Source organism: Salmo salar, chromosome ssa15 (genome assembly GCF_905237065.1).
Source record: "Salmo salar chromosome ssa15, Ssal_v3.1, whole genome shotgun sequence".
NCBI lineage: Eukaryota > Metazoa > Chordata > Actinopteri > Salmoniformes > Salmonidae > Salmo > Salmo salar.
Window position 1 is genome coordinate 86,710,233 of NC_059456.1, and position 21,570 is coordinate 86,731,802.

Consider the following 21,570-nt stretch of genomic DNA (forward strand, 5'->3'; position numbering starts at 1 on the left):
TTCCTAAAACAATTCTAAACCTTTATTTTCTAACAAGAGTGAAAAACAAAAAGATAACATTGAAATGAAAAGTTTATACACAAACTCGACCACTGCGTGTCTGCAATATCAATACCAATAATAATAATAATAATAATAATAATAATAATAATTTGAACCCAGAAGAGACAAAGTAAATTGTGATAGTTAAAGTGAAGTGTTACTTTAGTTTGGAAGGAGGGAAGAAAGTTGAGGAGCAGACTGAAAAACAGGACAGAATCAAATAATTAGTCTGAGGGGGGAAATCATAGAATGAAAACAAATGAAAGAGTCAGTGGTGACAGAGAGAGAGAGAGAATGTGAAAGAGGTGAGAGGTACAGATACCTATTTTGGGAAAGTAGCACCAAAAACATGAATGCCTGTTTTTCACACTTCCCAAAATATCCAAAATGGGCTTTACTGAAAATGCAAAGTCCCCTCAACAGCCCAGCCTTAAACAAGAACCAATACAAAAAAATACAAGCGTTACCACGGTGACCATTGTCACCTAGGATACAATGTCATTCACAACCTTCCAACGAACTGAACTTCAGCTTTAAGTTAGCTTCATGTCCAAAACCCCAAGAAAAATGGATCATGAAATAATTCATTCCTACTTCAGTAAGTGGGTCAACAACTGGACCTCCTTGTCTGTCTGTGTTCGACAGGCTTGTGTCAAACTAGCATTTAATATAGCTGAGAACACATAGCATATTGACTGACTGAGTAACAGACTGACCTCAGAGAACTGGATCCCTAATTAAGACCAAGATAACTGCTCTCCTATGACAATGCCAGCTCACACACTCCAAAACACTTTCACAGGGAGGATGGAGGGAGGTAGATAGAGAGAGGGAGGGGGTGTAAAGTACAGGGCAGAAGAGAGGAATGTGCTGGTATGTTCAAGGGGGATGGAGAATGAGACAGGAGTGTAGAATCTAGATGTAGGAGCTCAGAAAGAAAATCAGTGTTAGTGTTTGAATGTGATAGGCAGGGGAGCTGTATAGAGGGGGGGGGGTAGGCAGGGGAGCTGTATAGAGGGAGGGGGGGGTAGGCAGGGGAGCCGTATAGAGGGAGGGAGGGGGGGGTAGGCAGGGGAGCCGTATAGAGGGGGGGGGGGGGGTAGGCAGGGGAGCCGTATAGAGGGGAGCGGCCTGCATTTTTCTTTCCACAGTTTGACAATGTCTTTCGGCCCAGAATCTGTCCATTCTATCTCTCTCCAAACGTTTGACCATTCTTTACTCCAGAGTTGCATCCATAACCATATCACAAGATCTGAGGGAGAGGGAGAGAGAAAGCGAGAGAAGCATGAGTTAAACTGGTTAACCTTTTTTCAAACAGGTATTGTAACTAATGTTTACATTGCTTGAACAAAATTGAGGTGGGCCTAACAGAATATAAACAAAAAGAAAACAAAAAGCGAGGAGGTCAGTTACCTCGGGGTGTGTCTGGATGGGTATGTGAGGGGGTGTGTGGTTGAGGGGACAGGTCTTCTTGCACTCAGAGGCGTCCTGGGACCGGGGTGTTCCCTCCACCCCTGTGACGCCCCTCTGGCTTTTCCTCTTCCTCTTGGAGTCTTTAGCCCGCCCCCCACGGCCCACTCCCTTCTGCTCCTGGAGCTCAATCTAAGGACAGGGGTCAGGACAAAACATGATACACAACATGACCAAAAGTATGTGGATACCTGCTCGCCGAACATCTCATTCCAAAATCATGAGCATTAATATAGAGTTAGTCCCCCCTTTGCTGCTATAACAGCCTCCACTCTTCTGGGAAGGCCTTCCACTAGATGTTGGAACATTGCTGCAGGGACTTGTTTCCATTTAGCCACAAGAGCATTAGTGAGGCCGGCACTGATGTTGGGCAATTAGGCCTGGCTCAGTCGGCGTTCCAATTCATCCCAAAGGTGTTTGATGGGGTTGAGGTCAGGGCTCTGTGCAGGCCAGTCAAGTTCTTCCACACCAATTTCGACAAACCATTTCTGTATGGACCTCGCTTTGTGCATGGGGGCATTGACATGCTGAAACAGGAAAGGGCCTTCCCCAAACTGTTGCCACAAAGTTGGAAGCACAGAATCGTCTATAATGTCATTGTACGCTATATCATTAAGCTTTTCCTTCCCGTCACCTAGCCTAAACCATGAAAAACCACCCCAGACCATTATTCCTCCTCCAAACTTTACATTTGGCACTATGCATTGGGGCAGGTAGCATTCTCCAGGCATCCGCAAACCCAGATTTGTCAGTCGGACTGCCAGTTGGTAAAGTGTGATTCATCACTCCAGGGAACGCGTTTCCACTGCTCCAGAGTCCAATGGTGGCGAGCTTTACACCACTCAAGCCGATGCTTGGCATTGAGCACGGTCATCTTAGGCTTGTGTGCGGCTGCTCGGCCACGGAAACCCATTTCATGAAGCTCCCAACGAACAGTTCTTGTGGTGACGTTGCTTCCAGAGGCAGTTTGGAACAATGTTGCAATCGAGGACAGATGATTTGTGTGCGCTACACACTTTAGTGATCCTGTTCTGTGAGCTTGTGTGACCTACCACTTCGCGGATGAGCCGTTGTTGCGCCTAGATGATTCCACTTCACAATAACAGCACTTACAGTTGACCGGGGAAGAAATTTGACGAACTGACTTGTTGGAAAGGTGGCGGTGCCACGTTGAAAGCCACTGAGCTCTTCAGTAAGGCCATTCCACTAATGTGAAGGGGTGTCCACACACACACACACACACGTATCTTCCCACACTTCAGTGTTTTAAAGTAATTGAGCTACTAACTAAATTGTACATTTCAACACCAACATAGGAGTTAAGCTAATACAACATACACAGCTAAAGCTAGAGGTTTCCTGGTCTCTCACCAGTATGAGTGTTCTGAGTGTGTGTCTGTGTGGCTCTAAAGCAGCCTGCAGGACTCTGTGGATGGTGCTGGTCTGGTCCAGAGACACCTCCAGCAGGTCTCCCTCTAGCTGTAACTCCTCTAGCTGGGTCCTGGTGGTCAGGGACAGCTCTATCACCGGGCCTTTTAGTGATGGGACCAGCGGCAGCAGAGAGCCCACACCTGGGTGGAGGTACAGTCAGATACATGGCACACGTGTGTGTGTACATACACAGGGATACAGTCAGATACATGGTACGTGTCTACAGTAAAGGGATACATTCAGACAAGGAAAAAGTTACATCATGGACTGGAGTTCAAATGTTGTGTACTAACCTGTAACATTGTGGTGAGGCTTTACTTTCTTGCTTACGCCGTTTTCACATCCAGCCTGCATGCCGCCATTCATCTCTTTCTTTACGGTCTTCTTGGGAGAGTTCTCCTCTGTGAGGTCTATCACTCCATCTCCTTCTCCTCCCTCTGAATCTGATAGCACTATCACCGACTCACAGTTCCCTTTCTTCCCGTCCTCTTCCTCCTCTCCCTCCCTGTGAGGCTGGTTCTGTTTGAGCTCCTGCAGCCTCTCTAGAGCCCTCTGTATCTCAGGGGTGTCCAGTGCCTCCTTGGCACGCCCCTGCCAGGTGATGGCCCTCTCTGTGAGACACTGCAGAGCCTCTCCCTCTGGCAGACGGACGGGCAGCCTCTGGAGCGCCACCAGCAGGGCCAGGATGGTCTCCAGACGCGGGCGCCGTGAGCGCTGGCACCGCGGGCACAGGAAGCGTGAGTCCCAGTCCCACCAGCAGAGGGGGTTGGTGGGGAGCCCTGAGGAGGAAGGCAGGAGGGAGGGGAACGGGACACACCCACCGTGGAACCAGTCTTTACATAGGTGACAGCGCAGCAGAGGGGGGCGTGGCGCCCGGCCACACACACACACAGACTGAGGAGGAGTGCTGCTGCCTGTCGTCGTGTGGTTACTGCCCCCGTTCCCCTTTCCACAGTTCTCAGAGTGGAGGGCTGTGTCTAGCTCCATGGGGTCCTCCCCCCACCTCCCACCTCCATTCTCCTTGTCCTCCCGCTCTGTCTTGATCTCTTTCTCAGCCTTCTTCTCCACACCTGGTTTAGACAGGTTGACCTTCTGGAGCCTCAGCAGAGCCTCTTTCTCCTGGTGCTCTCCCTCTTTAAACGCCGTCACCTAGAGAGACAGACACGGATTATGCACTGCCCTGTACTTTTAAGTCATTGTCTCATGTCTTGTCTAGTTGTCGTCTCTGCCTGTTGTTTGTATGAGTCTGCGGCCCCGTTGTAGCCCTAACAGAAACTGTTGACAAATCAAGTTGTTTGAATTTGGTTATGACATACTGACACCGGCAATGTTCCCTTAAAATTGTGAAAATGTGCAACTTCCACATGTGTTTACAATAAACACTGAGGTTGTATCCACTAAGTTACAGTTTCAGACAGTGGTTGAGTAGGCTACTGTGGCTATTTGATCATAATGTAGGCCTGCCAGTGGCCTACCATCAAAAACAATGAAGGTGCATATCATAACTTTTTAACATGGAAATAGCTGTTCTATCATTCAGTCTACAGTAGCAGCCAATGTGTGGTGTTCAATGTAGACCTACATTCCATGAGACTTGAAAAACAACATGCAGGGCTTGACATGAACCTGTTTATCCACTTGTCCTTCAGACAAGGTGACTGAAAATGTGTTGCTTGATGCAAGAAACCACTTTATAAAATAAACTGCATTAATATTCCCATTCCATTATTACAGAGAACAAGACAAATTATACTACCCTCTGCCTATTGGCTTAATACAACACTTCCCCCTTGAAGACAGAAAAAGCTTTTTACCGGACTGGCTTTTCAAAGATGTCTAGAAATGTACACGTTTGGTGCTCCTGTAGGAAGCAATCATTCCCCTATTGCTGACTACAAATCTATAACTGGGCTAATAACTCACTAACTAGCAAAGGATATGAACAAATGTGCACACGTGGCTACATGCAGCTCTGGCTTTGATCTCAAAACAAGCACATCTACTCACGACCGCTCATCCTGTAAACACAGTCCAGTTGGCACAGATCCATATATAGCAAGGGTCTAGTTGAATACAGTCCTACTGCAGCTCTGATTAGTTATGCCAAACAGGTCTGTGTAGAGGGCTGAATAGTGCCTGTCAATGCAATAAAATCCTACTCTCATGGGTTCTGCCTTATAAGTTTGGCATACTAAGCCTTTGTTTCGATATGTCGCATTGAAAGTGGCTAATGTTGATTCGATCACAATTCCCACAGTAAAGGGAAACACTAGAAAGTTGAGTGAAGTTCAATCTTGTGCTTCTTTACACAGGCTAATATTACTTGTGCGCGGCAGTCCCGGGATGCTGCGCGCCCGTGTGCAGCTTAAAGGGAACAGTCACCTTGGTAAATAACACACTAGAACTTGACAGCCATAATGTCTGGGTAGGCCAGACTATACAGACTCACAATGGCGCCAGGGTCTCTCAGGTCCTGAGCAGAGAGGCCCAGAGTGTTGGTATCTGGGTCATCTAATGGATCCGTCTCTTCTCCCCTCTCCTTACGTTTCTCCACACACGGACACAACACCTGCAGCAAAAAAAAGTAGTAAGACCCACACGTTCACAGACAAATTAAAATAAGGGCTAACACTAACAATATTCTGGTGTTCCCTGAAGTGTTAGTGATTGATATGTGCGCCAAATACCAAATATTTTAAACCACTGTAGATAAAGAACTAAAAAGGCTCACACACACACTCCACCCCTGGCCTCTCTGACCTGTAGCAGGCTGTGCTGGCTGCTCTTCTTCAGGAAGGTCTTGGAGGCCTTGTCTCTCCAGGAGTGGGCGCTGGCTACCTGCAGCTCCAGCTGCCTCAGCTCCTCCATCCTGACAGGGAGGTCTCTCCCTATCGCCACTAGGCCCTCCAGATCATCCAGACACGGGTAGTGCTCCCCATTCTACAGTACACACACGGGAGAGGGAGAGAAAGGGAGGTTAACGGAGGACAAGTCAGGGTTACGTTCAGCAGGGCACAACATTGTGGAACATTCACATGTATTATGTTGAACAAACATGCCTCTGACATTTACAATAAATAATTCACGTCCGCTGTATTTTCCTTTTTGTATCTGCAACATTACACAACGTTTGCCTATTGAACGTGGTTATAAGGTTATAATAGACAGCAGGAGTTGGTTCTACTTGCCTGGATCTCCTCCAGGTCATTGACCCAGGCCTTGGCTCGGCTCAGACAGCCCTGGAGAGACAGGATGTTGGGCAGCTTGACTGGGATGAGCTGGGCCTCGTTTACTATGGCCTCCAGGGTGGACAGAGGGTGCTTCTGCCTGAAATCACACCGGGAGAGAGAGGGGACATTAGGAAGAGCAGACAAACTGAGAATTGTGTGTAAGTGAGAGAAAGAGACAAAGAAAGAGTGACCGATTGAGACAGTGAGGAGATAGAAAGAGAGATTCAGTATGAGTCATGTGTCCCTCACCGTTGCTCCAGACAGATCTGGGCCTTCTCCTCCCATCGTTCTGCTATAGTCAGGAGCTCCTGAAGCTCTGCCATGGCTGTTTCCACTGAGACGCTCTGGGGCACATTGCAGCCCACCTCCATCAAGTTCCTGAGGACCGCCAGGGTCATCACCCCGCCCTCGGGCCCCAGGGTCTGCCGCACCTCGCCCAGCCAGCGGCCCTGCTCCTGCAGCCCCTTGAGGAGCTCACACTCTGGGGCATCGACCGGCAGGCCAGCTCCCTGCTCCAACAGGGCCTGCAGTTGTTCTGGGGGAGCGGAGTCTCGCCGCCAGTCCCTGTGGGTCACTAGAGCCCGGGACTGAGTCTGGAACTCTTCTATTGTACGCAGGACCGCCTGAGAGAGAGGGAATTAAAAAAGGAATGAGAGGAAGTAGGGAAGGAAGAGCGGTGTGGACATTAACAACGTTCCAGCTACAGCAGGTTTACTGGTTTCCTCTGGTGGCTCAGATCCAGCTGGTGGACACTGACCTGTACGTCCTCCAGCTGGCTCATCACACAGGGCAGGTTCTCCATCTTCTCCACTAGAGCCTTCAGCTCTGCCAGCGTCATCCTCCTACAAACACATACACAACAGTGTGTGTTACTGTGAGTGGGTCACTGAGCAGTTCAATGCAGTTGTGGGTATGGCAGTGTTAGATATGATTTAGGTCGTGTGTGTTACCTGGTCTGTGTCTTGTTGAGGAGTTCAGTGCTTGTCTGCTGACAGTTCTGAGTGTCAGTGAGGACAGTGTTGAGTCTTTGGAGCAGCTCGTTGTCAGGGAACTTCTTCTCTGCTGCCTCTGCCTTCAGGACCTCCAGGTCTGTGATGCCTGGAGTTAAAACACAGTCAGTGTCATTACACACCTTTTGGAACATTTGTTATTTTCACCCATCTAACTCACAATTCTAGAACAGTGTGTTCTACCTTCCTATCTTATGGGTTGTGTCTATGGCATTTCCCACCTATCTTGTTGCCCTCTTCCTGCTCCAGAGCCTCTTTCACTCTGTTGGCCCAGGAATCAAACACCTCGGCTCGCACTTTGAGCCGATGTAACATGGCAAACAGCTCATCCAGAGTGTACCTGTACCTGGTAGGGAGGAGGAAGAGACAGGTAAGGCGCTAGTGGTAAACAAATGATACATGGAGAGAAAGAGAGACTCAGAGACAGTGGGTCAGTAGTACCTGAGGTAGAGCTTGTCTGTGGGGCAGCTACAGAGGTCCTGTGTGTGGTAGAGACAGACGAGGCGTTCAGGGCAGTTGGAACAGGCCAGGGCAGACAGGAAGCAGGTCGTCTTGCAATTATCACACTGCCTCTCGTCATCAGGCAGCAGCTCGAATGCCTCCCTCTCTGCCTCTGTGATGCCCTGAAAGACCACGACACACAGGGCTTTAGGAAACCACGACACACAGGGCTTTAGGAAACCACGACACACAGGGCTTTAGGAAACCACGACACACAGGGCTTTAGGAAACCACGACACACAGGGCTTTAGGAAACCACAACACATGCAAGAGCAACACTGTATACAAGATGAGTCAGTATTATGCAAAATACCACAACAGCAACATTTCTGAGAAACTCCTAAACCAAACAGACAATATTACGCAAGAAACCACAACAATCAAATTGCTCCCACCAGTCATTTTACTGACTGCTGAAGTCAGTGACCAAACCACAGATAGTCCTGTGTTTCACACGCTCAACTTCTAGATTATTAGTCTCACCCTCTCCAGCAGGCCTTTCCGTAGCTTCCTCTCCTCCTGGACGATGATGAACATCTCTCTGTGAGTGGCAGCGGCCAGGTTGAGGTCCAGCTTCTCAGGGCAGGCGGCCATCTTACAGGTCAGCTCCTCGTGAGAGAAAACACAGTACCGCCGCAGACGACGGTAGTGCTCGATACAGGAGCGCCCTGCAGGCAGCTGGCGGAGGGAAGGGAGAGAAACAGAGAAAACCAAAGGGAAATTAAGAATTTTGAAAACACTACATAAAAACACCCATTGGAAAAGAGGCATACCCAGTCTGCAGTGCAGAAGTTAACGGCTTCAGCAAAATTATATCCCTGATTGAAGCCGCTGTGGTAAGCCCTGGGAAACGTGATGACAAACTCGCCAGCACACTGGTTGGTGCGTACAACCTGTCAATCAAATGGAAAGGAGGTTATCAGCATGGACATTTCTCTCAGTATTATCGATCATCACTAGAATATGAAGATGTGTACATGTGTCATTACTCACCGGGACCCCGTGAGACATGAGGATGTTGGGGTTCATAATAGTAACCAGCTGGTGGAGGAGGTCAGGCTGGGACTCAAACAGCTCTGGGGTCAGCTTCTTCATCACCTCCTCTAACCGTTCTGCTGCTACAGAGGGAACCCCGTACCACGTCTTAGGCTCACCCCTGCAGGAGGAGAGGGGGCAGAGAAGGGAACAGCTTTAGTCACACTAACCATATCTATCAGTCAGTAAATCTAGAATGCTGTATAAAGATAGTGGACCTAAAAGGGCAATCATCTCAACCATCTACAGATGAACTGCCTATTCATTTCTCATGTCTCCTGTACGGTTTGTAACATGTCCTGTAGTGTGTGGTAGTTAGTGTCCTATTTACCAGTGTAGGTAGTTGATGGAGTAGCTCCAGTGGTCTTCGATGTGCCAGCAGAAGGCTGAGAAGACCATGCCCACGTACAGCCAGGGCACCTTCATACCAGAGATATCGGCGTTGATGTGGCACAGCACCGACTGCTCCAGCACCGGCATCACATTCAGGTTCCAGCCGCTGCGGGCATAATCCTGCAGACACAGGATAAGAAGAGGGTCATGTACAGGTAATGGTTTAGAGGAACTGTATATAGTGTTACATGTAGTAATAGTAAATAAGTTTGTAAATCCCTCAATTAGGGGAAACAGAACCATGTAGAGAAACTGGCATATGAAGACCTACAGGAGTGAAATGAGCAGTTGAATTAAGGCGAGACAGAAAGGAAGATCGTTTAGTAGCTAGTTACCGCTTCCTCTTGTGAGAGGTTCTTCTTGCCATTGTTCATGGGGAATCCACTGCCAAACTCTTTAGAGTGGATGTCAGCGCCATACTCCACTGTCACATCCTCCTCTATGCTACTGACCAAGCGCCAGAACTCTTTCTCCACCAGCTCTGTAGGAACCATCTTCACACACCAAGGTTGTTACTAACAAGATAAAAACTCAACCGATTGATCAGACTGAATAAAAGTTTGTCCACATCAGATTAGGTTTGTACAGGGCTACGTACATGGACAGGCATATTGAAGTAGTCTGCTTTGTATGTGTCGGCCATCTCCCCAAAACTCTGCAGGGTGTACTCTCTGGTAGCCTGCTCAAAACCGAAGGCCTCCGCTGGTCTTTTACACTCCTACACGGAAGTAGAGGAGAGGCAGACATGAGGGCATTGAAGAGATGGATTGGACAGAGGCAAAGAAAATAATTACCATAAATACAGATGAATATAATGCTCAGTTTATTCCCAGTGATTTTCCTAACTGGTTTACTTAAGTGATAATGCCCTCGTAGCCGGTGTTTGAAGGATATATTGGCACGTGTCAATATATCCTCCAAAACACCAGCTTCAAGGGCATTATCACTTTTATACAACGGGTTACCAACATATTCAAATAATGATTGACAATTTTATTAAAAACATTTTGATTCATTTAATTAATACTATTTCATCATTCCACAAGATATAGTCCCGACACAAATCTAGGGTTGCTATCCAAGCCGGCTGGTCATTTGGTTGCCAGAGACGCGGCCTAGTCGTTCAGTTTTTTTGTTCTGCATCTATGGACGCGACCCAGTCGTTAGTTCTACATTTTGTATTGCCATACTGGCTGGCAACATTCTATCCCTTGCCTGCTAGCTGGCCAACTACAGCTAACTTCGTCACGTCAAACAGTGCAGCCAGAATAACAGCAAAGTAGCTGCATTTGCATAAGCTGTTTTCTAGTGACATTTATTTGGATAAATGCTAAACGAAAGTGGGAGAATGTCAAGATTCTTTTTAATAGTGAAGATTAAGTTTATAAATGTTCTGGCTGATGAGACAGTGGATTGAGCAGTGAGATGGAACAGAGTAAAAAGGCATTTCAACGTCAGATTTAGCTGGTGGTAACTTGTGGAATAGACACCGGATGGAATGAGGTTTTAACCAATCAGCGTCCAGGATTAGACCCACCTGTTGTATAAACGTCAAGCCTGTGTTTGATTTTGTGTTACAATTTTATAAATCACTATTTGTTCGTTCGACATAGTGGGATTGTGTCTTAAATTAATTATGTGACAAATTGCGGTGAAAATGATTTCTTGCGCAATTGCCAATAGAATAACCATGGTAAATGTAGGTACATTTACAGTCAAGCAATGTCATGTGGTCCTAAAATCAATAGTCTTCATTTGTGCGCTAGTGACCGGTGCTTAGCAGCCAATTAACAAATAAAAATGATCTTATCCATATCTTCATATAACCTAACCTGCCCAGTCTCCACCTTATCAGCAAACTTGTCTAAACAGCATGCGCAAAAAAACAGATTGGGCAAGTTCGCCATTTATCGCAACAGTTTGAGACAAAACTATCGGTAGACTGGAAAACGCAAGTACATAAAATAAGTGTTTATGTGCACTACATCATCACACACAGCCTTTTATTTACAGCCTGAAGGAAACACCTCTGGTGGGGATATTTTTGTATGCAGATTTTAGAATATTCACATAAAAATCTGTCGCAAATTGGATGGAAACCTAGCTACTGACTCCCCAGGTTAAAATAGACTGTGGCTGGCTGCACCCACATAGAATAATGTTTGTTTGACACAACAGGATGTTGTGGGTCTCCATGACTCTCTCTCACCTCAGCCACACATTTGGGGCAGCGCCAGTTGCCCTTGGGGGCTTCAGTGAGGGGGGGCAGCAGACAGAAGGTGTGGTAGTTGTCGTCACAACCGTCACACAGCAGGAGCTTCTCATCCTCGTCGCCACGGCCACACATCCGACACACAAACGAATCCACCTTAGCAGAAAACAGAACAGATTAGTGAGATGGAATTTAAGTTCTCCATTTAAATTGACAGTAAAAAGCATGAATTGACGTACACCCAGTTGTTGGAAAGTTACTAACTAACGGAACAGTAAATGTAAATGTTTTATCCATTAAATTATTGGGCGCATATACAGTGAGTATACCAAACATTAAGAACACCTTCCTAATATTGAGTCTTAAACCCCCTCGCTACACCCACTCCGTGTAGTGTTCAACGATCTTTGTTTTTCCATTTAAATTTCCATCCTTATGATTAGATTATCTATAACATCTGATTTAGGATCAGATAATAGAGGGCTGGATTCCCAGACAGAGAATCTCCAGTGATCACGCTCCTTAGTACAGGATTAGTGGTAATCCGTGTCTGGGCAACCGGCCCATAAGGGTGAATTGAAGCTAGGCCACTTACAAACTGGGGGTTGCTGAGGTTACGTCTCAACCTCATGGTCATCTTGGTGCAGGGCCCATCACCGTTAGGGTCGTCTTGGTCCTTTTCATCATGTCTGTCTCCACCATCATCGTCCTCTTTCTTCACTTTATTCTTGACCGTGACATCAGGAGGAGGCGGTGGCGTGGGGGTGGCTGTGCTGGAGTCTCCCTCTTTGACCTCGCCTGGTTCCTCCTTGTCCTGGACAGCAGCAGCTGCATCACGGACAGTCACAGTCTGAGGCAGCTCTTCTGGAAGGAGAGCAGCAGTAACCTTACCCAGCATTCAACACAGACTGACTTGATAAGAGACTGCATCTGAAATTGCACCGTATTCTACTTTTTCCAGACACACCCAGTGGTGAGGGAAGGGGATGAGTTATGTTACCTTTCTTGGGGATGCTCTTATTCCTGGGAACCAGTCCTAGCCCCATCATCTTAGGTCCTGCCCCGTAGATCTGTAGTTTCTTCAGCTCAGGGTTCTTCTCTATGTCCTCCTCCGTGGGGTCAGGCTAGGGGACAGAGGTTAAAGGTCAGTAAGGAGATGTGGAGGTAGCAACTACAATACACTTTCAACTATACTGAGAGGGAATGGAGAAGCAGAAGGGTCAAGTAATCAGGAGAGTGTGAGGATGAGGGAGAATATCAGCAACTGAAGTACAAGAGGAGAGGACTGGCTAAGAGAGTAGAAACACTCCCAGTACATCTGTGACAATTGAGTTATTAAACAAAGGTAAAGACCCACAACTCTGTTACAGCAAAAGCACCAAAAGACGCACCTACACACACTTAGCAACAAAAGGAAAAGGAAACTAATTTGGGGAACCAACATACAAGTTAACTGAGCTGAGCAGAGTGGTTGAGTGAACATTTTTAAATAAAAACACCAACAAAACGGTTGTGAGGTGTCCTCGGCCTCAGATCCTAAATCTGTACAATTGTGTTTCTAACTTCTGAAGGGGCAATGCTTGAGGGCATGAATGTAAAAAGCTGCTTTTGCATATTCCAAATATTTGACTTACTACCAAATTAAACTGTCTAACAGGGTTCTTGCCAAACACAACCTACCGGTTTTTAACTGAGTGGTGCACTCTAATAGAACACATGCAGTCACAATAACGCTTTCATTCCCCGGTCTGCTGCAGTGCTAACAGTCAACAGCAACACAATGATGCACAGAGACCTAGCAGTAAAGCCACCCAAGAAAAGTACAAATGAGAGCAAGAGAAAGATCATCACTGATTTCACAAACAAGGACAGGTGAGACCGCTTAATGCTGATGCATTTACACAAGCTGTTGCCAGGAACAAACAGTCTGAGTGGGTGTGTGAGTGGAATAAGGGCTAAACACAGATAAAGCTTGAGGCCAAGCTGATGAATGGTGACGTTTGTTAATAGTTATAAAAGGAGAGCAAAGGGCGCCTGGCACAAAATGAAGGTCGAGAGACAGAGGGGTTTGTTTCTAAAGAAACAGAGCCATCTAGAGAGACGGGGCGAGAAGAGAGCCAGGAAGGAGCGAGAGCGAGCAGGCGCATTGCACTCAAGAGAGACAGTACCGATGCAGAGATGTGTTGAGAGCCAGTAGTGAGAGGGTGGGAGGCAGAATCCTCTGGACCCTGCATGGGGAGACAACAACAACAATGGATTGAGACAGGAGTAGGAAAAAGAGGAGCTGAGGAGAAAAAAAAAAGTAATTGAAGGGAACAGGGCAGAGTGGAAAAAAGGCATATGGAGAGAGATGGATATAACATCAAATATTCTAATATATAGGGCTAGGTGTGGGACAACAATGTGCTAGCCAAATATAGTTGTGCTTGTATTGATAACATCACAAGCACTTTTTGACCTGTATATAACTGAGCACTCAGAACGCACAGCACACGGAGTTCAATAATTAGAGCACCAAATGAAAACAAGTACAGGACAGGAGAAAGAGTACAGAGACAGGAGAAAGAGAGACAGGTATAGAGCAGACCTACCCCACTATTAAATTAGTCAAAACAGGAACATTTTACATCTGGCTAGAAATTAATGAAGACATTTTCTCAGAGAAAAATGTCCTCATGTGTGCTACCCTTAAATAATCCCCATACTTTAACAATGACAGCTTCTCCAACCTAGAGGGGGAGATCAACAATTTCCAGGCTCAAGGACATGTACTAACTAGTCTGTGGCAACCTAAATGCCTAGAACTGGACAAGAACCTGACACCCTCAGCACACAGGGAGACAAACACCCACCTGAAGGGGACAGCATTCCCTCCCCCATATGACCCCCTAGACACAACTACGACAACATAACCAACAAAAACAGGTCATAACTCCTGCAGCTTTGTCGGACACCATAGTAGTCGCCTAGTCCATTGTCAATGGTAGGCTTCGAGGGGACTACTATGGTAGGTACACCTATAGCTCATCTCTTGGCAGTAGTACTATAGACTACTTTATCACTGACCTCAACCCAGACTCTCTTCGATCGTTTAGTCAGTCCAGAGACACCCCTATCAGATCACAGCAAAATCACACTACTTAAACAGAGCTATACTCAAATCATGAGGCATCAAAGCCAAAGGAACTGAATAATGTTAAGAAATGTTATAGATGGAAGGAAAATATTGACATTTAAAAAAGATTATGTTATGAATAAGATACACTACATGACCAAAAGTATGTGGAAAGCTGCTTGTCGAACATCTCATTCCAAAATCATGGGCATTAATATGGAGTTGGTCCCGCCTTTACTGCTATAACAGCCTCCACTCTTCTGGGAAGGCTTTCCACTAGATGGAACATTGCAGCGGAGGCTTCCATTCAGCCAGAAGAGCATTAGAGAGGTCAGGCTTTGATGATGTGTGATTAGGCCTGGTTCGCAGTCAGTGTTCCAATTCATCCCAAAGTGTTCGATGGGGTTGAGGTCAAGGCTCTGTGCAGGCCAGTCAAGTTCTTCCACAGCAATCTCAACAAACCGTTTCTGTATGGACCTTGCTTTGTGCACGCAAGCATTGTCATGCTGAAACAGGAAAGAGACTTCCCCAAACTGTTGCCACAAAGTTGGAAGCACAGAATCGTCTAGAATGTCATTTAACGATACAGCGTACAGATTTCCCTTCGCCTAGTCCGAACCATGAAAAAACAGCCCCAGACCATTATTTCTCCCCCACCAAACTTTTCAGTTGGCACTATGCATTGGGGCAGGTAGTGTTCTCCTGGCATCCGCCAAACAAAGATTAGTCCGTCGAACTACCAGATGGTGAAGTGCGATTCATCCCTCCAGAGAACGCGTTTCCACTGCTCCAGAGTCCAGGGCGGCATACTTTACACCACTCCAGCCGACGCTTGGCATTGAGCATGGTGAGCTTAGGCTTGTGTGCGTGCGGCTGCTTGGCCATGAAAACCCATTTCAGGAAGCTCCCGACAAACAGTTATTGTGATGACGTTGCTTCCAGAGGCAGTTTGGAACTCTGTAGTGAGTGGACCGACAATTTTTTTACAAGCTACGCACTTCAGCACTCGATGGTTCTGTTCTGTGAGCTTGTGCGGCCTACCACGTCGAGGAAGAGCTGTTGTTGCTCCTAGACGTTTCCACTTCACAATAACAGCACTTACAGTTGACCGGGGCAGCTCTAGCAGGGCATACATTTGACAAACTGACTTTTTGGAAAGATGCCACCCTATGACGGTGCCTTTCCATTTGACGGAGCTTTTCAGTAAGGTCATTCAAATGCCAATGTTTGTTTATGGAGGTTGCATGGCTGTGTGCTTGATTTTATACACCGGTCAGCATTGGGTGTGGCTGAAATAGCAGAATCCACTGATTTGAAGGTGTGTCTCCACACACACAAAAAAGTATCTGCAAAATGAAAAGTGAGGTGTTTACTGCCAAAAGAAGAGATGGGTATAATTATACTGAACAAAAATACAAATGCAACAATACATTTATTGGGCCTTATTCTATGGATTTCACATGATTGGGAATACAGATATGCATCCGTTGGTCACAGTTACCTTAAAAAATGGGCAACAGGATCTCGCGATAAAACGCAATTGTGTTCGCTGTCCATAGCTATGCCTGCCCATTCCATAACCCCACCAAGGGGTACTCTGTTCAAAACGCTCACCCACACAACGCCATACACAGGGTCTGCGGTTGTGAGGCCAGTTGGATGTACTGTGAAATTCTCAAAAAACAAAGTTGGAGGAGGCTTATGGTAGAGAATTGAACATTCAATTATCTGGAAAAAGCTCTGGTGGACATTCGTGCAGTCAGCATGCCATTGCATAATCCCTCAAAACTTGTCACACAACACGATGCCACAGGTGTCTCAAAACTGCACATTTTAGAGTGGCCTTTTATTGTCCCCAGCACAAGGTGCACCTGTGTAATGACCAGCTTCTTGATATGCCACACCTGTCCGGTGGACAGATTATCTTGGCAAAGGAGAAATGCTCACTAACAGGGATGTAAATAAATGTGCACACAATTTGAGAGAAATAATCTTTTGTGCATATGGAAAATGTCTGGGATCTTTTATTTCAGCTCATTAAACATGGGACCAATACTTAAATGTTGCGTTTATATTTTTGTTTAGTGTACATGATTATATGGGCGTATGATACAAGTTTATCTCCATGACTACTATTCAAGTACTAACAAAATCCATCACTGATAGTCTACATAGATAATAACATCTACGAATGTAACATGATTTGTGTTAATGGCAGGTGTTGTTCTCCCCAAGGTATTACACTGACAGCTCTGTAATAACCAGAGTAGAGCACTATTTTTTTTTCTCACTTCCAGTTCTCAGAAGGCAGCACATCACCCAATGAATAGATTTGGCTATTTATAGATTATGGTTGATTATTCAGTGGTGGAATGTGAGTGCTTACATGAATGATCAACACGATCATGGCAATGGGTAAAAAAATAACCAACTTCTGTTAAGATCTGTGAAAAAGGTTTTTAAATAGCACACACACAAAGGTTGACAGTGTTAAAAGGGAATATATTAAGTCATTGTGGACCGTGTGCCCGTAACTCACGTCTGGCTGAAGGCGATTGGCTCGGCGTCCGTAGCTGCTCATCTTGGAAGGCTGGACAGACTGGCGTAGGGGGATGGAGTGGGGCTTGTATTCTCTATCCACCTCTTCTCCATCATATAGCTTTGGCTTAGTCTGCTACACAGACAAATCCTGGGGTTAAACCCTGTTCTACATTCATGACTATGGACGGACACACTTTATTAACATACGCAACTGGCATAACAAATAATGAATGCAAGTCATGTAAGTCAAATTCTATTTGATAGATCATAAGTTGATAGATCGCTTGTGTAAGCGCAAAAGAGCAGGAGCAAAGTGGGTGAGTGTAGCGTTACCGGCAGGCTGGCCCCAGCATGAAACACCTCAAAGGGGTAGACAATCCTCTCGTAGTGTGAGCGCAGGAGGGAGCCAATGTTCCTGCCAGTTGGGTAGCCAAGCTTCTGGGCCACACGAGCCCAACGCCGCTCCTTACCGACTATATCAAACCCTCCCTCCTCTATCACAACCTACAGCACAAAATAATACAGTAAGTGTACAGTCAGCTTAGTTTTACAGGCCTAAGTACAGTTGGAGAGTGTTAGCAATAGTAAGATCTATCACAATTTTGAAAAGATTCCGTCTTTTTTTTTGTTATACTGAAGTAAGACATGCAACAGGGGGTTTATTGAGAAATGACATGAGTCAGTCAGCTCCAGCACCTTGGACAGGCTGAAAAGGTCCAAGATACGCCTCTCGATGTTTGGGATCTTGAGGGAGGATCCCTGGATCTCCCAGAACTTGGCAATCCGGTCCAAGTAGTTCAGCTTGACTCGGGTCTCCGCCTGAGGAGAGGGGGGGGGGGGGGTCAGGAGTTAATATGATTAGATGGAGTGAAAACAAAAATTGAATCTGAGTTAACCAGAACAAGTGACTTCTAGAAGAGTTATTCAATATCAAGACTCAACCATTCAGTGATACATCATAGGATGGAGAGAGACAAACCTCTAGCTCATTGAGTCTCTGTATACGGGGTGTGAAGCGGAAGCTATCCACCTCCACAGCAAAGGGTGGCTGCCAGTCCTGTAGGGGAAAGGGAACCCTTTGATCAATGTCGGTTTGATGTAAACACTTGTCATTCTGTCTCCTGGAATCTCAAGCCTTTGCTCAGCTTGTAAGAGAGAAAGACGACTTTTTGTTGTGTGCTGGACACAAATAACACAGTGAGACTACATCAGATTGGTTACGGTTGGAGGAAAACAACCGCATTCAACTCTACAGGTTTCAGTGGGTTAAATGATAGATGCGTATCAGTAAACACTTACAGCAGGAGGACGAATCTTGCAGATTCCAGACTTCTCTGCAATTGGACGGATCTTGGCAATATAGCCCAGGGGATCCTGAAACTCCTCCCATGACGGCTCGAACACTGGGCACTCAGGAGGCGGCACAAAGTCTTCCCCCTCCATCGCCCTGGCAACAGGTAAGGCCAAGAATCAGCATGTCAAGTCACCACACAGTGAAGCAACTTACTTAGCAACTGTCTTAAGTGCTAATCAGAGTCCAAAGCGTGTACGCGACCGCACAGCAGTGTTCTAGAAAATTGTATGGTTGGTTTTCATACTTTTGGAATTCTCTGCGCGGTTCAAGCAATTTCTCCATCTGTCACCACATTCAAATGAATAGACGACGCGTACGCAGAGACACGTTTGTTTGGGATTTTGGGAAGGTGTGCGGTTGGGCTATGCATCTCCTACAGACGGTGGTCTCAGAGCCGTGTAGCTGTGTCACAATGTGCCACCAGACTCCCGGCGTCTGTGGGCTCTGAAATACGCTTTACCCCATCACCCAAATCTAAGATTGCAAATATTACATAAACAAACACATTAATATCTATCTTAAAAATATATTTTTGTAACTTCCAATCCTGTCAATAGGGGACAAGAAACATGTTGAGACAAGTTCAAAATTAGGCTAAGGGTCAAACAATCACATGGGCTTTTTCCCTTGGGATTACCCGTTATTAAGAAGTTCATAAGTACAGTTTCATAAATCTAATTGTATACATTAACTGCGCGTCAGAGTATGTTTTTCCATCAGCTCAAACAAAGAAAAAAGGGGCCCAAGGGAGACAACCAACATTTTTGAATGGCCATTGTTTCACAAAATCTTACATGATTCTTCTACTTGTGAATAAAATGTTTGAATAGAATCCTGTTCTGATATTCAGAATAAGTAAACAGAACATCATATAATCTAGTAAAACTGCATTTAGACATGCAGTCCAATTATTTTTTTCAACTAATTGGTCTTTTGACCAATCACAACAGGTATTTTTACATAACTTTTTCAGAGATGATCTGATTGGTCAAAAGACCAATTAGTGACAAAAAGACCAGAATTGGGCTGCCTGTCTAAAACGTAGCCTATGACATCAAAAACCCAAACCTGTTGTTAACCCAATATGGGGAAGGAGTTCTATGTAACTGGTCACCCCTCCCCCTACCTTACAGCCACAACAAATAAAGCACTTCTTACATGGTGCCATTTGTGTCATGGATATGTCTCATAAGATGCATCAAGAGGTCAAATTGGTGTTCGGTCATCAATAGAAAATAACGCACTTACTAATAATGGTGATATGAAAAAGTTAAAGTCCTACTGTCTGGGATTTGTTTTGTTTACTACAATTGATTTCACAAGAACTGAGGTATGTTATTATCTGAGAAGGCCTCCTTCATTTCCTGTCACTAGAAAATAATGATAAAGACATTTGAGGAAGCTTAGTACTCAAATGTTGGGACACATTCTCAAATTGTAAAGTCCCTAATCTCAACATACAGACGTCACACGAGTTAAGGCTAAATTACTTAAATGGAAGGCCTGATTGCACCCATCCACTTAACAAGACCAAATATGGGAGCAACCCATCCAAGTTAGGTAACAAATTAATGTTGTCATTGTCAAACACCACAAAATATGGGCCATTTGGCACACACATAGGTCCTTGGTGACAAGCTAGGAAAATCCCAAGGAGTTTGTGATTTTTAGCAGCTTAACTAGTTAGCTAACTTACTTGATAAGATGTATATCTAACGTTATTAGACTATATAGACTTACATCATATTAGATACTTGGTACTTGGACAGCAACTCTTCCTGACACGTTCAGCGTGGTCAAAGACGAAATAATGGATTCCGATGTCACCAATAATGGGCCGTTTAGGTGTCTTGAAAGCTCACGGGGTCTATTGTTCAGCACTGGGTCACGATTAGGGTGGCTGAAGCGAATGGTCGTTATGGCCTCCACTTTTCAGCCCACCCCAGGCAGCACCTCCGGTCTCGGATATCACTGCAAATTGGCGTGGAAGTTTAACTTGACATATTGGTTACTTCTGTTTTGGACGTGTCCCAAGCCAGATGTGAATTGCTTAATTTTATATCAAAAGATTCCGGACAATCCCGTAGACACTTCCTTCTCCTGAGACTATCCTCCTTACTTTGTTGTTGTTTAGCTAGCTGTCGCTGGTTAGCTAGCGAACGTTAGCTAACAAGCTAGGTCCAGTTAGCTCACGTAAAGTTAGCCGTTTTCAGCCTCGCTTCCCCCATAGACCCACTTCTATTGATGTAGAAGGGTAAAGATTATCCACTTCAAAGACTCGTTTGCTTGTACAACGAGTGACTGTGAGAATTACGTCCCCATCAAATCAATTTGTGACCAACTTCGCTATCCCCCGTTCATCCTGTCCGTGTTAGACGCCATCTTAGTTTCATCATTGCCTAAGCACAACCTTAAATCTCTCAACTACTGACTACGACAGATTAGTTATTTGAGCGGAAGAGAGGGTAGGAATTAATCCCTCCACATTCGCTCGTTTATAGAAAGTAGTTCATAGACGCATTTTCTCTTATCTTGACCTATTTCACGAATTATGATGCCCATTCACTGAATTGTATCACCAGTATACGCATGGCTACATACAATTAGTATATAGTTTAAAACGTGTGCCAATATTCAATGAATAAGAATGGCAGCAGACGGTACTGCACATTAATTCAGATGTGGAGGATGGCAGAGTTGCATGATGCAGGTACGTGACACGGAGTAATATACCTACTGGCACCTCTTGCTATTTTTTTTTTTAACCAGGTAGGCTAGTTGAGAACAAGTTCTCATTTGCAACTGCGACCTGGCCAAGATAAAGCATAGCAATTCGACACATACAACAACACAGAGGTACACATGGAATAAACAAAACATACAGTCAATAATACAGTAGAACAAAAGAAAACAAAAAGTCTAATGAGTGCAAATGAGGTAAGTTAAGGCAATAAATAGGCAATGGTGGTGAAGTAATTACAATATAGCAATTAAACACTGGAATGGTAGATGTGCAGAAGATGAATGTGCACGTAGAGAGGAGCAAGCAAATGAGCAAGATAAATAAATAAATACAGTATGGGGATGAGGTAGGTAGATAGATGGGCTGTTTACAGATGGGCTATGTACAGGTGCGGTGATATGTGAGCTGCTCTGACAGCTGGTGCTTAAAGCTAATGAGGGAGATATGAGTCTCCAGGTTCAGAGGTTTTTGCAGTTCGTTCCAGTCATTGACA

General features: G+C 45.5%; 1 protein-coding gene across 5 annotated transcripts; it reads right to left on the reverse strand.

Moving 5' to 3' along the window:
- On the reverse strand, positions 1–20,934 carry LOC106572432 (lysine-specific demethylase 5C). 5 transcript variants are annotated; one of them, XM_014146611.2, is made up of 28 exons: positions 20,075–20,934; positions 18,280–18,427; positions 17,960–18,037; positions 17,677–17,799; positions 17,314–17,484; positions 16,979–17,110; positions 13,493–13,552; positions 12,325–12,448; positions 11,920–12,188; positions 11,322–11,480; positions 9,711–9,830; positions 9,448–9,606; positions 9,051–9,232; positions 8,678–8,840; positions 8,458–8,577; positions 8,168–8,362; positions 7,625–7,806; positions 7,405–7,529; positions 7,124–7,271; positions 6,931–7,015; positions 6,423–6,796; positions 6,132–6,270; positions 5,704–5,883; positions 5,393–5,512; positions 3,237–4,092; positions 2,884–3,083; positions 1,456–1,644; positions 1–1,294 (listed from the first exon to the last, which is right to left on the reverse strand). In XM_014146611.2, the coding sequence occupies exons 1-28, from the start codon at positions 20,077–20,079 to the stop codon at positions 1,286–1,288; spliced, it is 4,815 nt and encodes a 1,604-aa protein (XP_014002086.1). In that variant the 5' UTR covers positions 20,080–20,934; the 3' UTR covers positions 1–1,285. The 5 variants fall into 5 exon arrangements, with proteins under 5 accessions (XP_014002086.1, XP_014002085.1, XP_014002084.1 ...); XM_014146610.2 differs by having other exon boundaries at positions 11,920–12,185; positions 16,979–17,113; XM_014146609.2 differs by having other exon boundaries at positions 16,979–17,113; positions 20,075–20,933.
- Positions 20,935–21,570: the final 636 nt, after the last annotated feature.

Coding starts and splice junctions, on each gene's coding strand:
- LOC106572432 (XM_014146609.2), bottom strand. Junction 13,553..16,978: donor CCAATCGCCTTCAGCCAGAC/GTGAGTTACGGG, acceptor CTCCCCATGCAG/GGTCCAGAGGATTCTGCCTC. Junction 5,513..5,703: donor GCCAGCACAGCCTGCTACAG/GTCAGAGAGGCC, acceptor TTTTTGCTGCAG/GTGTTGTGTCCGTGTGTGGA.